Source organism: Nansenia antarctica (genome assembly GCF_963989245.1).
Source record: "Nansenia antarctica genome assembly, chromosome: 8".
NCBI lineage: Eukaryota > Metazoa > Chordata > Actinopteri > Argentiniformes > Microstomatidae > Nansenia > Nansenia antarctica.
In genome coordinates this window covers 40,062,064-40,079,563 of record NC_137678.1, presented here as the reverse complement: position 1 = coordinate 40,079,563, position 17,500 = coordinate 40,062,064, and the positions used below count along the sequence as shown (strand labels likewise).

At 42.2% G+C, this 17,500-nt stretch overlaps 2 protein-coding genes across 2 annotated transcripts in view; one reads left to right on the top strand and one right to left on the bottom strand.

The window, feature by feature from the left end:
- tbc1d22a (TBC1 domain family, member 22a) overlaps positions 1–932 on the bottom strand; it is a gene marked incomplete at its 3' end in the record, with an annotated part of 142,796 nt that extends 141,864 nt beyond the window's left edge. The window contains 1 exon segment of the mRNA XM_080538663.1: positions 849–932. Within this exon segment, the coding sequence (XP_080394789.1) occupies positions 849–910 (62 nt within the window). The 5' untranslated portion in view covers positions 911–932.
- Positions 933–2,217: 1,285 nt separating this feature from the next.
- Positions 2,218–17,500, top strand: part of cerk (ceramide kinase) — a gene marked incomplete at its 5' end in the record, with an annotated part of 21,241 nt that continues 5,958 nt past the window's right edge. The window contains 8 exons of the mRNA XM_080538336.1: positions 2,218–2,371; positions 9,251–9,376; positions 9,648–9,770; positions 10,170–10,295; positions 10,969–11,035; positions 12,094–12,239; positions 15,077–15,151; positions 15,975–16,127. Coding sequence (XP_080394462.1) covers positions 2,218–2,371; positions 9,251–9,376; positions 9,648–9,770; positions 10,170–10,295; positions 10,969–11,035; positions 12,094–12,239; positions 15,077–15,151; positions 15,975–16,127 — 970 coding nt within the window. The remainder of the gene's footprint in view (positions 2,372–9,250; positions 9,377–9,647; positions 9,771–10,169; positions 10,296–10,968; positions 11,036–12,093; positions 12,240–15,076; positions 15,152–15,974; positions 16,128–17,500) is intronic.

Here is a 17,500-nt window from a genome sequence, read left to right as displayed (position 1 = left end):
ATAGTTGCACATCTGTGGTGCTTCAGCCATGTCATTCCATGAGAGTAGCATTACTTTCTAAACATGATCTGAAGCTATAGATCAACAGTCCCTATGACAACAAAAACATTAGGCTAAGAATTGAATAATGGTATTTATTGTTTAACAGTTGAGGTCTTTATTGTTTGAAAAGGCAAGACAATTCATCACAATCTAAGCTATAACAAGGAGTAGGCTATATTTCTTCATTTTAAAAACTATACTACAAATATTGCAGAATGTGGCTTTAGCAGCTGGCATTCAACTTTGACAAGATGTATTTACACATGTATTTACGGAATTCAATTGACAAACAGACCTCTGTCAGCTAGGCCAAATGCCTTAACATTCCTGCACAGTAGTGTCGAAGCTGTCATCATGGAAAACTCAATCAGCTCCAAACTCTAGAGGCTAACCTGTTGTAGCTACTGTCGTCAAGTAAAAGGGAAGTCAACGAGAAGTTCACGTTTATCTTATGGCCACAAATGTATCTGTCAACATACATTTCATAAGTGGCTGGCTATCTTATCATTGATCATATCACACTGCCAAAGGGATAGCTTAGCTAGCTTGCTAAGTAGAATTGCAAAGGGTTAGCGTTAGCCAGTAAGCAAATGTCAGCCTGTGAAACTGTGTCAGTGTGTAGTACACTGACGAGCTCAACCACACTTGCCAACCTATACGATATGACAATAACATACATTCTCTCCATAATATGTAAACACATATCCAATTCCACAACCAGTGAGGGTTTAGTTTCAATGGTTCAATAGTGCAACGTAGCAAGCAGCTAGCTTAGCAGGCTAGCTAGGAAGGACCACGTCACTTACCTGCCAGGGACCTTAGCTGTGTTTCTTTTCCAAAACTGTTTTTTGTTTGCGTCACTTGACATTTTCTCCCTTCGATTCAATATTTCATATACAACAATATCCGGGTGTTGTTATGATTCCTAAAACGTATAATGTGTGTTTATTTACACCTAGTCCCCTCCTCCAAAACTCAGAAAGCTGCCATGTTGGTGATGCGATCTCTGAGCAAACGCTGCCGTGATTGGTCTGATTGCCAGTGCCTCGCAATCGGCCAATCACAAGTACGATCTACTGCAAGTGATTGAGACGCGGACAACGTCATCATCTTCTGGCTGTCAAAGCGTCTCATGTCATTGTAGCCTGTGTAAACAGCGAATTATGTTGTTAGTTCAGCATGGATGTTGGATTGGTTATGCTAAAGCATCATTCTCTGTCCATATATGATTTAAATAATCAAAGATTAGGCTTGAAGCTTGATCTGTATGATCAAGAGTCTGTATGAGTCTGATTCAATGGGATTTTGTCATGTAAAATGGTAATTAAAACAAGAACAAGAGAAGAAGAAATGTGAGTTTCAAAGATAACTCCTGATCAAACCAGGTTGAAAGCAGTCCTGCAACAAAAGGCAGCATTTATATAGAATCAATATATATATAACAACAAACAAACAAAAACAACTAAATTAAGTCAAATCCTCCACTATATATATATATTATATATATATATATACACCTGCAATAAAGCAAGCACTTATAGAATCAAAATGATTCAGAAGATGAAGGATGCTGTTATGTGATAACAAGAGGATAGCTATTGAGCTGAAACGTTGGTGAACAAATGTCACAGCAATGAGAGAAGAATGTGGGACTTTCATAAACACAGACACACACGCACAGGCACACGCACGTACACACACACACACACACACACACACACACACACACACGTACACACATACACACACAGTTTAATGCATTATTTGGATTGACAGGTAGGATACTCACACACACACAGTGACACACACACACACACACACACACACGCGCACACACATAAAAACTAAACAAAAACATCAAACATCCCATTCCAAACTTTCTGAACAATTGTAGGCCTACTGTAATTTTTACGAGAGATAGCGTTGACAGGCAGGCACCCCTCTCCATAAACACCCATGTGAGGAGATTACAGTCGCCAGGAGATTACGCGCTGACGCAACGCGCTGCTGAAATGGTTTGTTTGCTGTACCGTCCAGAAAATGAACCTCTAGTACCGCTGAACTGTATTGATGTTGACTCGCTGTTTATATTTGCGGGTTTGAAGACGATTGAATGTTTGAGCGTTAAATTGCTTTATTCGCTTCCGCTCCAATATGGGACGTTTGAACGAAGTTATGGAAAAACAATCAAGGTTATTATTGTCCTCAAAGCTATTTCAGAAACATAGGGTTTTAGAAGTCACTTTAAACCGAATTGCTTTGACATGGAAGGAGGTTGAGACGACCAAAAAACGCATCCCTGGAAGCATCTACAGCGTTTCTAAAGCTGGTGAGTGCAAAATGAATTAGGGTTACAGTTTCCTTGTCAGTGAGATTGGAGTCGGAGGCAACCGCAGCCAATTGTATATAATCGGACAATTTTCTTGTACAGTAACAATGTCATTGTATCATTGATTGGAGTAGGATTAGGATTAGGGTATTTCTTTTCAAGATCACCCTGTCCTAACCTACTTTGCACCTTCACCCACTGAGCATCAGTCACAGAAACAATAACTGTAAAACAAAAACAATATTATGACTCTTTGGGTGATTGAAGAGCGTCATCATATTTGGCTTTTTATCAAAATCATGCAGGGGGATTTGTAAGGGATCTGTTTCAGTAGATAGTCGGTGTCTACCACATGACAAGGGCCTGCATGAAATTTGAAAACTAATTTTAGCAGTTTCAAGCACACCCTATGTAGACTTTTGAATTAAAATGCCACCTTCCAATGCACTAGTAACTAGTAACTGTCGAACATGTTTTTACTTTTTACTTTTTTTTCTTTCTTTTTTTCTTTTTTTAAAGTGAAGTGAAGTTAAGTAAACTATCTATGTAAAGTAGATCATGTGTTGGCACAACTGACTCTATCGGCGTGATAGTCAACGAACTCTTTATTCCAGGCCATCATGCAAAACAGTGACTTGATGATATGCGCGTGGGATAGAATAGGAGAGCAGCACCTGGACTTCCCCATCAATACAACGCCAACAGTTGTCATTTGTTATAGAAAACAAACGGAGAACTAGCTACAGTACTTGACACTCTCACCCCTTTCAAATCCAGTCTTAAAACACACCTTTTCACAATGGCTTACTTGTTTTGATCTCCTGTATTTTGTTTCTGATTTTGCGGTTTTTATCTCATTTTGCTTTGTTGATTTTAATGTATTGATAGGTGGTTTTAAACTGTCTTGTAAGGCGTCCTTGAGAGCCTTGAAAGGCGCCCATAAATAAAATGTATTATTATTATTATTATTATTATTATTATTATTACTTGATTCAGAATGGATATTGAAATATAAATTGATTTGTTCCTTTATACGCAACGTGAAATGTGTCAGCTAAGACATTTCCTTATCAAACAGATATACTATAATCGGTTTGGTGGTGGAAAGTCACACTCCATTATCTCTGGCCTGGAATTGCCTGATTTGGTTTCCTTGTTTGAATGTGTATAAAAGGACTATCAGAACTGACCCCATTTTTGATTTGGGGCATTTAAAAACAACCACATTTTTGTTCAAATCTTTTTTATTGATTTCAGACAAACACAAAACATCGGCACATAATTCCACAGGCACACTTCCCCACCGACTATAATCATAGGCCTCTACAGTATATTCCTAGAATTTACTTTAATTCATCCTCTAAAAGCCTCATTACCAATTACCCCAAGCCGCCTTTGTCAAGTGGTGCTGTTTGACTCAGGACTCAGGACTATGCCCTCTGGGCTTTGTTTACTCATGTTAATGAGGTGCTCACTTCACTTTTACAACACTAAGTGCAGTGATTATGGTCAGCACTCAGCACATTTCACACTGCCATTGCTCTTGTTACTCTCTAAAGTGGAACCAATGAACAATACACCCTACAATAATCCCTCTAAAGACCTCAGTCTCCATGACAATCAAACAAAAACGAACAATGAGATAGGTGTTTAAGCCTGTGCCAGACTCCCACAACTAACATTTTACATGTTTGGGCATTTATCAGACGCCTTTATCCAAAAGCGACTAAGTAGTGAATCATCTATCCATCAGTCATCATAAGAAAAAGAAATCCATGCTAGGACCAGGGGCCATTGCGTCACAATGCTAGAAGAAGGAAGAATTACTCAATTTTCTCAATGTTATTCTTTATTTATTTTATTATTTAACATGACTGGCAAAGTGATGGAAAGGCGGCACATTGTCCTCTGGAGTTAAAATTAACATGATGTGTTTATCTTACCAGTCATTTATTAAACACTGTTACTGTGGAACTGTTACTGTGGAAGTACTGTTTGTGTGGTTAATCAGTGACTGGTACACACATGGGTTGGTGTGTGTGCTGATTCAACTTCCACGTGAGCTGTAGACCTATGGTTTTGCATTAGTCTACAGAGGCATGCTTTAGTGTCACTTCAGGTCATTTAACCTCTTCATAGACGTGTATGATGCTGTTGGAGTTGACCTGGTTTGGTGGTGGAAAGTCACACTCCATTATCTCTGGCCTGGAATTGCCTGATTTGGTTTCCTTGTTTGAATGTGTATAAAAGGACTATCAGAACTGACCCCATTTTTGATTTGGGGCATTTAAAAACAACCACATTTTTGTTCAAATCTTTTTATTGATTTCAGACAAACACAAAACATCGGCACATAATTCCACAGGCACACTTCCCCACCGATTAAAGAGGCACACGACAAACAACATCATTGGACATCATGTTTCCTCTTTCACTCCAGAAGTTGTCATACCGAATATTGTCTGTCACAGTCGTTACGCAACCCGTGGTGGTGAGTTGGGAGGTTTTTAGGGGGAACAGAACAGCTGGTGTTTGTTTTCTGGGCCCGGTCTGTTACTACTATCTACTATGTTGTAATACAGTACATACCAGCCATCCACTGAGCTGGCAGCCTGGCACAGTCGACTACTCTGCAGCTCCGAACGTAAATCCTCTCTGCCCTCATCACTCCCAGAGTCGCCTCGCTGCAAACGTGCATGGCTCCGTTGAGAAGGAAAGGCACCAATAAATCAAGGAAAATATACAGTGTGCTATAAAAAGTCCTCTGAACAAACACAAGCTAGGCTATGTGTATCTTGAGGAGGAACCTGAGTCACTTCAGGACTTACTTATTTCTACATCCAGTGTTTCTCATATAATATCTTACATTTAGCAGACATTTTTATCCAAAGCGACTTACACTTAGAGATGACAGAGACAGTCTTCCTGGAGTAATGTAGGACTAAGTTACTCAAGGGCACACTAGTGGTGGTGATCCCAGGTGGGATTTGAACTCATGACCTTCAGATCACCAGTCCATTTGAACTCATGACCTTCAGATCACCAGTCCATTTGAACTCATGACCTTCAGATCACCAGTCCATTTGAACTCATGACCTTCAGATCACCAGTCCAAATCACTATCCCCTAGGCCAGGCCGTCACTACCCCCACCACTACACCATACCACTACCCCCAATATCTTGCGTAATATCTCCCATACATCAAAAGCATCAGCATTGGATGATATACTGGTCATAGTAACGACCCAATGGGACATAATAATGTGTTCTCCTTAGATAAAGACAAGCTAATTTGACCCCTGAACCCCAACAGTGGCTGTGACACAATCAACCATCCCCAGCACTTAAATGTACAGCTGCCACTCTAGCTTCCACTTAGACCTTAATGAATCACTTCCTATAATGACTCTGACGCTGACATACACACCACCCCAGTCATACAGTCTAGCTCGTCACTCTCTCGTCACTCTGTTAGTCTAAGGCCTTGCCTTGAACCTGTGGCGAGTGGGTTGAATCATGCCTGCATTGACACCTCACCGCAAAGTGTACTTAGGCTCATCTGCTGCCTATGTAATCTAAAGCCTGCGCATGTCCCTGACCAGACTCACAGATGTGACAGAGAGAGGGACAGAGGGAGAGAAAGAGAGAGGGAGGGAGAGCGAGGGAGGGAGGGAGGGGGGGTGAGGGAGAGGGGAGTCAGGGGTTCACAATCACCAAGTATTACTAACAGTCAACATAGGCCTATTCATCCCCTCACTGCTGTTATTTGCTATTGGCTGAGTCAATATACAGTAGCAAACATATGAAACACATGTGACCTGGAAAGCTGATCACGCATTGGCTCAATGAGCACCGTGAGCGTGATGCAGAATAACCGTTTTTTACGTAACGTAATCAGTGTGACCACTAACACCACCACTCTGGTCCCCCCCGCGCCATCACCGTATGGGGCTTCTGGAGCCTGGGGCTGCGTTTGACACAACACACTTTCATACCATTCACTTCAATGCTATTCAGTGGCCTTCCACGTCTAAAAGACCAAGATGTCATATACTGCACTACGTTCACTGACACATAATTAAATCAGGCATATGAACAGTATCATTGAGTATTTAGTATCTAGTTTGTCTGTTTGTTTGTCCCTGGCCACGGGCAACCTTGAGAGTTGGGCACTGTGTTCTAGTCTGTCCCCTAACATGGCTTCAGGCCCTGTTCCATGGTAACAATAAAGGGATTATGTTCTCAGTCTCTCTGGAAGGGCAGGGGTGGTGAGAGAAGCAGCAGAATATGAATGTGTTCTCTTGTGCTTCTATGTCATCATATTCCACATCCATGCTGTGCCATTCGATGAGGAATAGAAGTGCTGATCCAAGATCAGTTCCCGGAGGGGGTTTGGCTTAACCCTAACCCCCATGTAGCAGAACATGCCCAGGGCTACATGCTACCAGGACTACAGATGAAGATTTGGCATCCAGATAAATCTGGTGCAATGACATGGTGTAGATGGTCCCTAGCAAATAATACATCAAATAATACTAAAACATTAAGTAAATCTGGGACGAGAAGGAGAATTCAAAAACGTTATGTTCTCCGCTTGAAAAAGCACAAAGCGGGCAGGAATCCTGTCTGTTGGCATGCCACTCTGCCTAGGGGAACTGGAGCAAAGGTTATCATTTTGAAACAGCGCTCTTCCATTTTTAGAGAGCAACATGTATTGAGTTTTCGATTAGAAAACTGCTGAGTATACACCGTATAACATTCCCTCATGCCCCCGTCTGTAGTCTCCACCTCCCCTTCTTTATGGATTTGTATGTATAGTTCGCCTACAGTCAGTCAAAGCGAGTCAAATATTCAACCTTCTGTAGCTTTCAAGTAGACTTAGTTACTGGCTAAGTCTTGTTGTGTTCATAGTAAAAAGGGAACGTTTGGTGACCTGACTGTCTGAAGCGGGCCGTGTATGTACAGTAAACGGGTTGTGTGATGTATCGGTAGCATGAGGAATCAGCTGAGCCAAGCGACGAGTCAGGGGGCACCGGCTTAGCGACCGGCTTGAAAGGATTTATGCAAATCGGGCCATGCTCTGTAATCATCACCTCCTAGTACTGATGCTCAGAACCTTCTGGAAGACGTCCCAGTCAGCGATAAAGCCCAACCATGAACATACTGTAGGACACAGCTGGGTTTCCATGCTCACTTGAAAAAGTTGTTTGATATCTAGTGTTTTTTTTCCCGCCCAGTTGTGTTGTTAGGCTGCACCAGAGAGTTCCTAGAATGAAGGAGGTTCTGGTGCCAACATTGTCTATTCAAACCAATGGAAACCCAACATAGTTAGCCAAGGGTGGTCTGCTTTGTCTGGTCGTAGGGGAGACAATTGTGAGTGGAGGGCTGTGTGGGGACCGTTGGAATGTCAGCCATTGTCCCAGTCTTCCTCAGTCTTCCTCTAACCCAGTTGGCGTTTGTTGTTTTTGCGATGGGGGTTCCAGAGATGGCTGCCTGCTTCTGGGATGAACTGACAACTTTTTAGTACTGGCCTCCATTTTACTCAATTACGCAATGTGTTAACAATGATAGTAACCATTAATAACTCAGTAATTACACATGTTTTTGTATTTGTAGTAGAAGAGTTATTGTAGTAGAAGATTATCATTGTATTGATTGATATTACATAAACCGGAAAATCATAATTAATTAATTAAAATTAATAATGGTCATTGACATGATAGATATAGAAAATATATAATAATCTTTTAATAAAGTCAAAGATAAGGACAATAAATGCAGCGACATTATGATGCATTATCCTAAGATAGCTGTGAACTTCCAATCCCCTGTTACCACAGTTCAGACAGAGTTCACATGGGACTAAAATTAGCACAGTATACAATAGGACCCTCAGTCCAAGGGTTATGCTAGACTGGATGAGTGGGTGTGTCTGGAAACTATGTTGAAAGTTTATATCTAAACTGTACCTTTGTCGCAACACGCACGGTTGACTCAAGGGTGTCGTTAGGGCAACTCATATCAGAATAAAAGTTCCACAAACATTGTTCTACTCATTGCCCTCTACCATAGTATCATTATGTTGACTTCCTCAAGTGCAGTTTAGCATGACATGTTCACCTTGATCCACCTCGATTTACCTCGATTTACTGTAGGTCATGACTGGGCTCCTCCTGTGTTATATGTAAAAGGTCATCCAAGCCTTATTGGATTTGTATATTGCCTTACATAAAGTCATAATTCCTCCCAGTCCCTCACAGAGAACGTTTAATGGGTTAAGATTATGCCAACTGTACTGCCCTACAGCCTATTCATATGGGAAAGTAAACATTGCATTGAATCCCCTTCCAAACATTCCCTTTGTCCCTAGATAAATGTCAGACATACCTTCCTTGAATTCATGCAACCCATCTGGGAGTAGGTCCAATGTCCATTCAAAGATGTCTGGATATCTATTCCAGCTAAGGTAAATGGTAAATGGTAAATGGTAAATGGACTGCACTTATATAGCACCTTTTTTGCTGCTCCAAAGCTGCTCCAAAGCGCTTTACAACAGCCTCTCATTCACCCATTCACACACACATTCACACACCAATGGCGGCAAGCTGCCATGCAAGGCGCTGGCCCGCTCACTGGGAGCAATTTTGGGATTCAGTGTCTTGCCCAAGGACACTTCGACATGTGGACAGCCCCCTGAGCCGGGGCTCGAACCGCTGATCTGCCAAGCTTGTGATCACTAGACGGCGACTCTGCCTCCTGTGCCACAGCTGCCCCACCTGGTAACCCCAGGTGATCCAGTATCTCTGTCCATTACCATAGGATTAGATATACCCAACTACTGTACGTCCAACCCTGCTAAACTGTTTTTATTTTTATAGCTGGGAGCCATTTTGTGCCGGTGTCTGAGATAATCGCTGTCCAGGAGACTGAGGAGGACCAAACCAACAAAGATGTTGGAAGGAAGCACAAAGTTCCTACAGAGTTGTATGAGTACGCATTCACAGGTATGGAGGAAGGCTGAGCCTGGGGTAGACTCTTGTTCAAGCAACAACACTTTTTGTTTTATCTACCCTAGCAGAGAATTCCCTTGTTAGCTGAATCATGACAGACTCTCCTTTTTGCTTCACAAAGTATTTGAATTGGCATCTCTCTCTCTCTCTCTCTCTCTCTCTCTCTCTCTCTCTCTCTCTCTCTCTCTCTCTCTCTCTCTCTCTCTCTCTCTCTCTCTCTCTCTCTCTCTCTCTCTTTTCCATTCTGTCTCTTTTCTAAACCTAGTTTCTTACGTGGAGAGGACCAGGCAGCACCGCTGGCGGTGTGGTGAGATCACTTTCCATTGTTCTGAGCAGGAGCAGCGTCATCAGTGGGTCCTCGCCATCCAGGACCAACTGTCACTCCTGAGTATGTCCTCCTCAATGAAGCCTGTCATAACCACAATAAACAAACTGCGTAGCATTCTGTGAAGGAAGTTTCTGTTTTTGTAATACATTTGGGAACCAACAGCTCTTCTCTTTGCAGGGCTTCCTCAGTGCAATCTGTTATACTCGGCATAAAGCCATTTAGCGTTTAGCTTTGCCTAACAATGTAGCTTTACTGTATGCTAATTTGACAATCAATTTCACAAACCATTTATATAATTTTATATTTATAGAATATATTTTAGAGGATGTCAGTTTGACATAGCACTTCTAGAAAGTTTGTGTAGAATTCATAAAAGTTGTTGTCAGTCACACTACTTTGGCTAAGCTAAATTTCTCTCCTCCATTTAACGGCCAAACTCCCTCCCTCCCCACTTTGCAGCCAGCAGACCGAAGCGCTTGTTGGTGTACATTAATCCCTACGGAGGAAAACAACGCGGGAAGCGGATTTACGAGCAAAAAGTGGCCTCGCTGTTTTCCCGTGCCTCCATTTCCACTGACGTGATCGGTGAGTCGCTGTCAGAGGCCTACATTAACATTTAAATAAAAAATGAGATTTTATGGCCGGCAAATAGATCTTTGTTGGCAAACAACCACTACCTGGCAAAGACTCTAAGGAATATGATGTTATTTATGGGTTCATCCATCACCCAAACACTGTAATGGAAGCTCTGATAGTCGATAAACATGGGAATCCAAACACATCAATTATTCATCAGAGCTCTTGGGAAGAGCGTGGATGGCCTGAGGTATTGACAGCTAGCTGACATATATATATAACCAACCTCCACGAATGGAAGATGAGTTTCAACCTAGCTGGGGAGATTGAGATTGTGTTGACATTTCACGAGCGCTCAAAGACCTTTACAGTTTAAATGTTGCTTGTCTCCATATAGGGAATTAATTCACTTTTGGGGATCAGCGGAAGTGTGTGTGTGTGGTATTATCCTTGTTGTTGTATGTCTAGGTTATGCTCTCTGTAAATTTTAGTCCATTTTACGGTGTAATGATGTCGTTTCTGACTTCTCCAGGTCAGGTATTTCATCTCCCTGTAAAGATGTTTCACAACAAATCCTTTTTTCTTGGGGGGCTTAACCATTCTTCTCTAGCATAATGGCTGTGCAAACCGCTCAATAAATAAATACATATTGAATGCGTGTTATTAAAATGTGTTTCCATAGTTACCGAGCGAGCTAATCATGCCAGGGACCACCTGAAAACGGAGGCAGATCTACAGAAATATGACGGGTGAGTTTGAGCCCAACATGAGGACGACCTCCTGTCCTTGCTCAGCAGTCAGAAATGACTGCTCCATACTAGAGACCGGCGTCTGTGCGTCAGTACTAGAACCCTGTAGTCAGAACTAGAACCCTGTAGTCAGAACTAGAACCCTGTAGTCAGAACTAGAACCCTGTAGTCAGTACTAGAACCCTGTAGTCAGAACTAGAACCCTGTAGTCAGAACTAGAACCCTGTAGTCAGAACTAGAACCCTGTAGTCAGTACTAGAACCCTGTAGTCAGAACTAGAACCCTGTAGTCAGAACTAGAACCCTGTAGTCAGAACTAGAACCCTGTAGTCAGAACTAGAACCCTGTAGTCAGAACTAGAACCCTGTAGTCAGTACTAGAACCCTGTAGTCAGAACTGCACTCAGAGACGGAACTGCTGAGAAGTGAACTTTGTGGATTTTGATGACAGCATGGAGGAAACAATCGAAAACATGAAAGCTTAAGAAGAAACATGACTCGGCCTAATCCTGCCTGCAGGGAATCCATTGACCTACTATTCTAACCAGTAGTCTGTCTAAATGAGTTGAGAGTTGAAAACGTGATCGCTGTCTATTTGAGAGTGGAAAAATTGATCGCTCTTTCACTACAGTCAATGCAATTACAGGTTACATTACTGGGATCGATTTTTCACTTGTGGACAAAACAGACAATAGTCTTGTTAGAGTCCTATGCGAGTATACATTTTGCCCCAGGGAATTGTTCATTACACTAGTCATAACATTGTCACATTACACTTGATTAGTGACTACTGTCGGTTGTTATGACACTTGATTAGTCACCATAATGGGCCATAGCATTAGCCAAATTAGGCTGTTTCAGAGAAGCTTTGAATCCTAAGCAACCTCCCCAGTGGTGAACATGGTTTTTTGACATACAGTAGACCATATAACACTACAATAGGTAGAAAAGCTTTTGACAAGCCAAAACTTCTCACTTGAAAAATAGCTTTTGGTTATTAATTGTTATTAAACTTGGTCAGAGAGGCATGTATCTCATCACCGTGTCTGTCCCGCTGCAGGGTGGTGTGTGTTGGAGGGGACGGCATGTTCAGCGAGATCGTCCACGGTCTGGTCTCTAGGACCCAGAGTGACTCTGGGGTGGACCAGAACCCAGCAGAGGAGAACCTGGTTCCATCTGGCCTTCGGATTGGAATCATTCCTGCAGGTGAGAGAGATGCATTTACATTACATTACATAAAAAATGTTGCCATTTATCAGACGCCTTTATCCAAAGCAACTTACAGTATAACAAATACATTTGTCTAAGTAAGTGAATCATCTATCCATCTGTCATCATAAGAAAAAGTGATCTATGCTAGGACCAGGGGCCATTGGCAGTTACAATGCTAGAAGAAGGAAGAATTACTTTTCTTATTTTTAAAATATAAATCATAATTAAAAGAATTATAATAATAAAAAAGATAACGAGGGAACCGACTGTGGATGTGGAGAAGATACAACACAGGAGCAAACCCCATGGGCTACAGCCATAAATTATTCTGTGATCGGCTAGCAATGCCTTCATCCAACATTTGCTTTAAGAAACTTTGGGTTTAAGGAACAGGGATGGAGATATAAAGTTATAGATAGTTCCAGGGGTTTTGCCTGACCTGGAAAAACATCTGGCCCTAGTTATGCAAGAAGTGCAGTTAATGCCAGGGGTTGAGCAGGCATTTATTTCGCTAGCCCGTTGAGTGGGACTATTTTATAACTCCAGTGGAAGCTATGATTGAGTTCAGCCAGTGGGTAACCTTAACCCCTGTGTTGTGTGATCACTCGGTTGCCAAGTTACTGTGTAGAATCCCTATAGCAACAGGGTGCATGGGGTCCCACTGGGACCGGTGAAGAGTCTATCACTCAAAACTCCATTAGAGAGTGCATGCTGGGCGGCGGTTTTTAAATCATCATAAATTCCATAATGGTGGAATGCATTAGGCCGCTATCCCTCAGTGTGATGGGGGGGAAAGCTCAGGAGGGCATGGGGCCTTTGGAGTAGAAGAGTGGTGCTCTGCATCTACTGTGGGCCCCTGCTGGGCCAGAGTGAAAAGCCCTTAACTCATTTAATGCCATGGGGAATAAAGTCGCCCAAATTGTCAAAAACATCCTAGAGTGCCATGGGTGACTTCTTTATTCACCCAAAAATGCATTAATATACCACATAAAACATTTTCGGTCACTCTAAAGGTGGTGAGTTAAGGCAGTTGGGGAGTTAAGCCTTTTTCCACTGGAAGACGGAGGAGATTGAGTTGTGTTTCTAACAACTGAGGAAAGGCTCCCGTCAGTCAATTGTCGGTTGTGAACATGTCTCGAGAATGTGCTTTTTGACATTACTACTGTATAACCTCATGCGTTCATCTTATTATAGGTCCGTATATATATGCCTACCGCTACCCCCCCCCCCCCCCCCCCCCCCCGGCCCGTCGGTTTGCCCGTCAGTCACCGCCCCACCCCCCCCCCAACAGCCTTGCTACTGCTAGGGCCTTAGCATCGAAATGTCGCTCCAGCCAGGTACTCACCCCTGTTGTCAAGCCTGGCAAACCACATAACTGACAAATTCGCGTGCAGAAAGTTGCTAAAGCTAATAAAACACGATAAGAAACTAAAAAAACCTACCATAAGAACAAACAAAAAACATGAGTCGCTCAAACAACAAAGGAGCAAACCCGCCCTCCAAAATGTGGTGCATTACAGACAGGAGCTATCAGTATCGAATGGACTTTTTATGACACGAGTGTTTACTAGGCCTATATCAACACAACACACAAGCCTTGGTGTATTAAACTCCCTGTATATCAGATTGCCTTGTCACAGTGTATTAATCCACTCATTCCTAGCCTTATGGTAGGCTTTCCAGATATATTGAGGTAAATTATTTGTTTTATGGTTGTTGCTTTTTTATTCTAGGGTAGTGTGCAGCCTATTTGTAAGTGAGTGGAGCTTTAGAAAGCGGTAGTGAGTCAAACTGCCAACATGTGAGCGAGATAGGAATCTGGAAAGTCACCAAGGTTTTTGGGGGGGATTTGTCGCGAGAGATTAAGTTCTTCTGACTAGCATATTGTGGTCTTCGGTTTTAATCTGCATGCTTGGCTTACACAGTGATCCTGTGACCACCTGATCAAGTTCCTATAGAGAACAAGAGTCTGTTTCAGAAATAAAGAGGTAACAAAAGCTTTCGACTGCTTTTCTCATTGGAATTCAGTGACTTCTAAGAAAAGACTGGAAGGAAGCCAGTCGGCATATGTCACCATTTTACGCTTGGTGTCATATAGCGGCACTCTCATGAGCAATTTGAAAGAGTGGAATGTGATTACTAGGCTAGGACGAGGAGGGGAGCGGAGAAGAAGCTCATCTTCATACTCATCTCTGTGTCCATCGGTAAATGGCGGGGCCGATCTCCCAGACTCCTCTCTGTCACGCCTCTGTGAGTCAGCTGAAAACATCCCCGGTCTGCCCGCCGCCAGAGATGGAAATAAGTCTCCTCTCGTCTTTGGTGGCATTCGTGCGTCTCCGTCGAAGTAAATTATCAAACTGTGACAGATATGCTTGAAATTACGCTGGACACGGTCGGTAGATAGATAGATAGAGGCCCCATTACCCCCCTCTCTCTCTCTCTCTCTCTCTCTCTCTCTCTCTCTCTCTCTCTCTCTCTCTCTCTCTCCAGTCAAGTTTTTGAAGTCAAACTGAACATTTCTCTCAAGTGAAGGTCTGTATTTCCCCCCTCATTTGCTGGCTAGTGTGTGCTGAGTGCTCAGATACCATCAGCTTTGATATCTCTATAACGGAAGGGTCTTTTTATGTCTGCCTAATAAAACCCTTTAACTCGGTTTATTATGACTCAGCCATAACTTCAAAAGGCCTCTTTGAAGTCTATGGCCTCTCTGAAGGCCTCTCTGAAGTCAACTTTGTTGTCAGAAACAATAACACATTCAGAAGCTTGCGATCTGTCCTTAGATTAAGTGGGTCTTTCTGACTTGTCTGTGACCTCTATCTCGTATCAAACAGGTTCCACTGACTGCATCTGTTATGCCACAGTAGGCACCAATGATCCGGTGACTTCCGCTCTACACATCATCGTGGGTGAGTAGTCTTTTCTGCGGCTATTCAGAATGTAAGCATGGAGTTATTATAAAGTAACAGTAGCCAATGAATCTCTGTCTTAATATCAGCTCTATTGAACTAATGTACTGTATGTGACAGGGTCTGGTTAAAAAAATCCTCAAGTAGGGCAATGTCATTTTTCTGTTTTTTTCCAGATTATGAAAGTGCAGATTGTAAGCTTTCAAATGATGCGTCATACATTGGAAATAGTTGAAGAAGATATGGTCATTTGAATGTTGGTACACCTCAAACCAAATAGCGGAGAAACGCGCTCTGAATCAAAACACACGCGAAACAGCTGCTAGTAGACTAGTGCTAAAAAGGAACATCTAACTGCATGTTTAGGACACAACATGCTAAAAACACATAACTGCACATAATTAAATGATCACACAGTCCTTGCTTTTGAACACGTCCTAAAACGTACATTTGTTTACAAGCCATGTATCACTAACCCAGTAGCCTATGGCAGATGAGACAGTGAGTGAAAACTGTTGTTTGTTATATTGAGTGGGCTTATATGTTAATAAAAAAATAAAAAAATAAAAAAGCTTTTTGCGCGACTTGAGAATTGCCGACCTGCGGCCCTTTTCACCACACCGTGTCACATATAATATAACACTATGCCCAGTTAACATACAAATGAAGCTGACCCACATACCTACAGTTGACGTGCAGCTATCTTGAGCATTTCTGGATCTTTAATCAGTTATGATTGACATACCAAACAGGGTGGGGTCTGTTGTTGATCCTGCATCCTGCTGTGTGTGTGTGTGTGTGTGTGTGTGTGTGTTCCCTACAGGTGACTCCCAGCCCATGGACGTTTGTTCTGTCCACCACAACAACACCTTCGTCAGGTACTCCGTCTCGCTGCTCGGCTATGGTTTCTATGGAGACGTGTTGACAGACAGCGAGAGGAAGAGGTGGATGGGCCCTGCCAGATATGATCTCTCAGGTAGACTGTTGTGTTGTTTTTGTTTACACCATTTACTTTTATCTAGTCAGGTGAAACGATGGGGGCGCCAAATGTTTGTTTCAGTATTTGCGCATTTTACAAGATACGATCATCACGGGGTCATTTTTAGATATTATCTGTGGTCCTGGGTGCGTCATTAGAGCATGGTGCCAACGCTGCTTAGGTTGTGGGTTTGATTCCTGCTGGGACTATGTATACTGAAAGATGTATGCAATGTAAGTCGCTTTGGATAAAAGCATTAACTATAAATATAATATATGCCATTTTGCTATACACATACACACAGACTACCAGTGAAAAGTTTTAGAACACCTATATTTTTCCAGTTTTTTATTTTATTTTATTTAGCTAAAATGCAAAACTGTCATCAACAAATCATTCAGTAAGTTGAATTGCGTCCATCTTAATGCAAGGATAATAGTTTATGTAATTTTTGAATTCATATATTTGCTTTTTTAGGGTCTCTATTTGCATAGGAATCAATGACACACTGTAGATTAGGATGTCACTATGGGTCTATGGTCCTCGCCTCTGGAACAGCCTGCCAGAGGAGCTGAGGGCGTCACAACCTGTAAACACCTTTAAAAGACATCTTAAAACACCTTTTCATCTTAGCATTCTCTTAATCCATCTTACTACAATCTACACTCTTTTACCTTGCTACCCTGGCCTCTCTGTACTACCATATCTCTTGTTTTCTATACTACTAATTTCCTTATATTACTGTTTATTTTTACTGTATTGTTGTACTTTCATTGTATTGTTGTATTTTCATTGTATTGTTAAGCACCTTGTATTACAATTTTGCATGAAAGGCGCTAAATACAGGGTTCCCGCGCTAGTCTTAAAAAGCCTTAAGGCCGATTTAAAGTTCTGCGTCGAATTTACGTGCGTAGCTTACGTATTCTACGTAAGGGGTCTCGCACTTTACACTTCTGCGTAGGCCGCGCTGCAATTACACCGTCACATCGCTAGGTGGCAGTGTGTTTTCTATGCCCCTGTGCTGTGCCTCTTCCGGTTAGGAATTCAACGGAGCTCAAAGCTCAAAGCGGCATAATAGCGATCTTTTTGTTGTTATGCTTGTTGTAAATAAAAGTTCTATGATGCATTGAAATGACATTAAACTAAGATAATACGATGGTTATCATAATTTTTCAAATCTTTATTAATGAGTAATTACAGAAAAAGTAAATGACATTTCTCTCATGGCTTCCGCATTTTGGCCGACGAGAGAGTCGGAATCATGTGACGCAACCAAGCGGACCAATCACAGAGCTGACGCGCTGACGTGTATGCGTACGCTCTGACGCGTAGTTAGATTTTTTGAGAGGAGCGCGTCAAGGCTACGCACG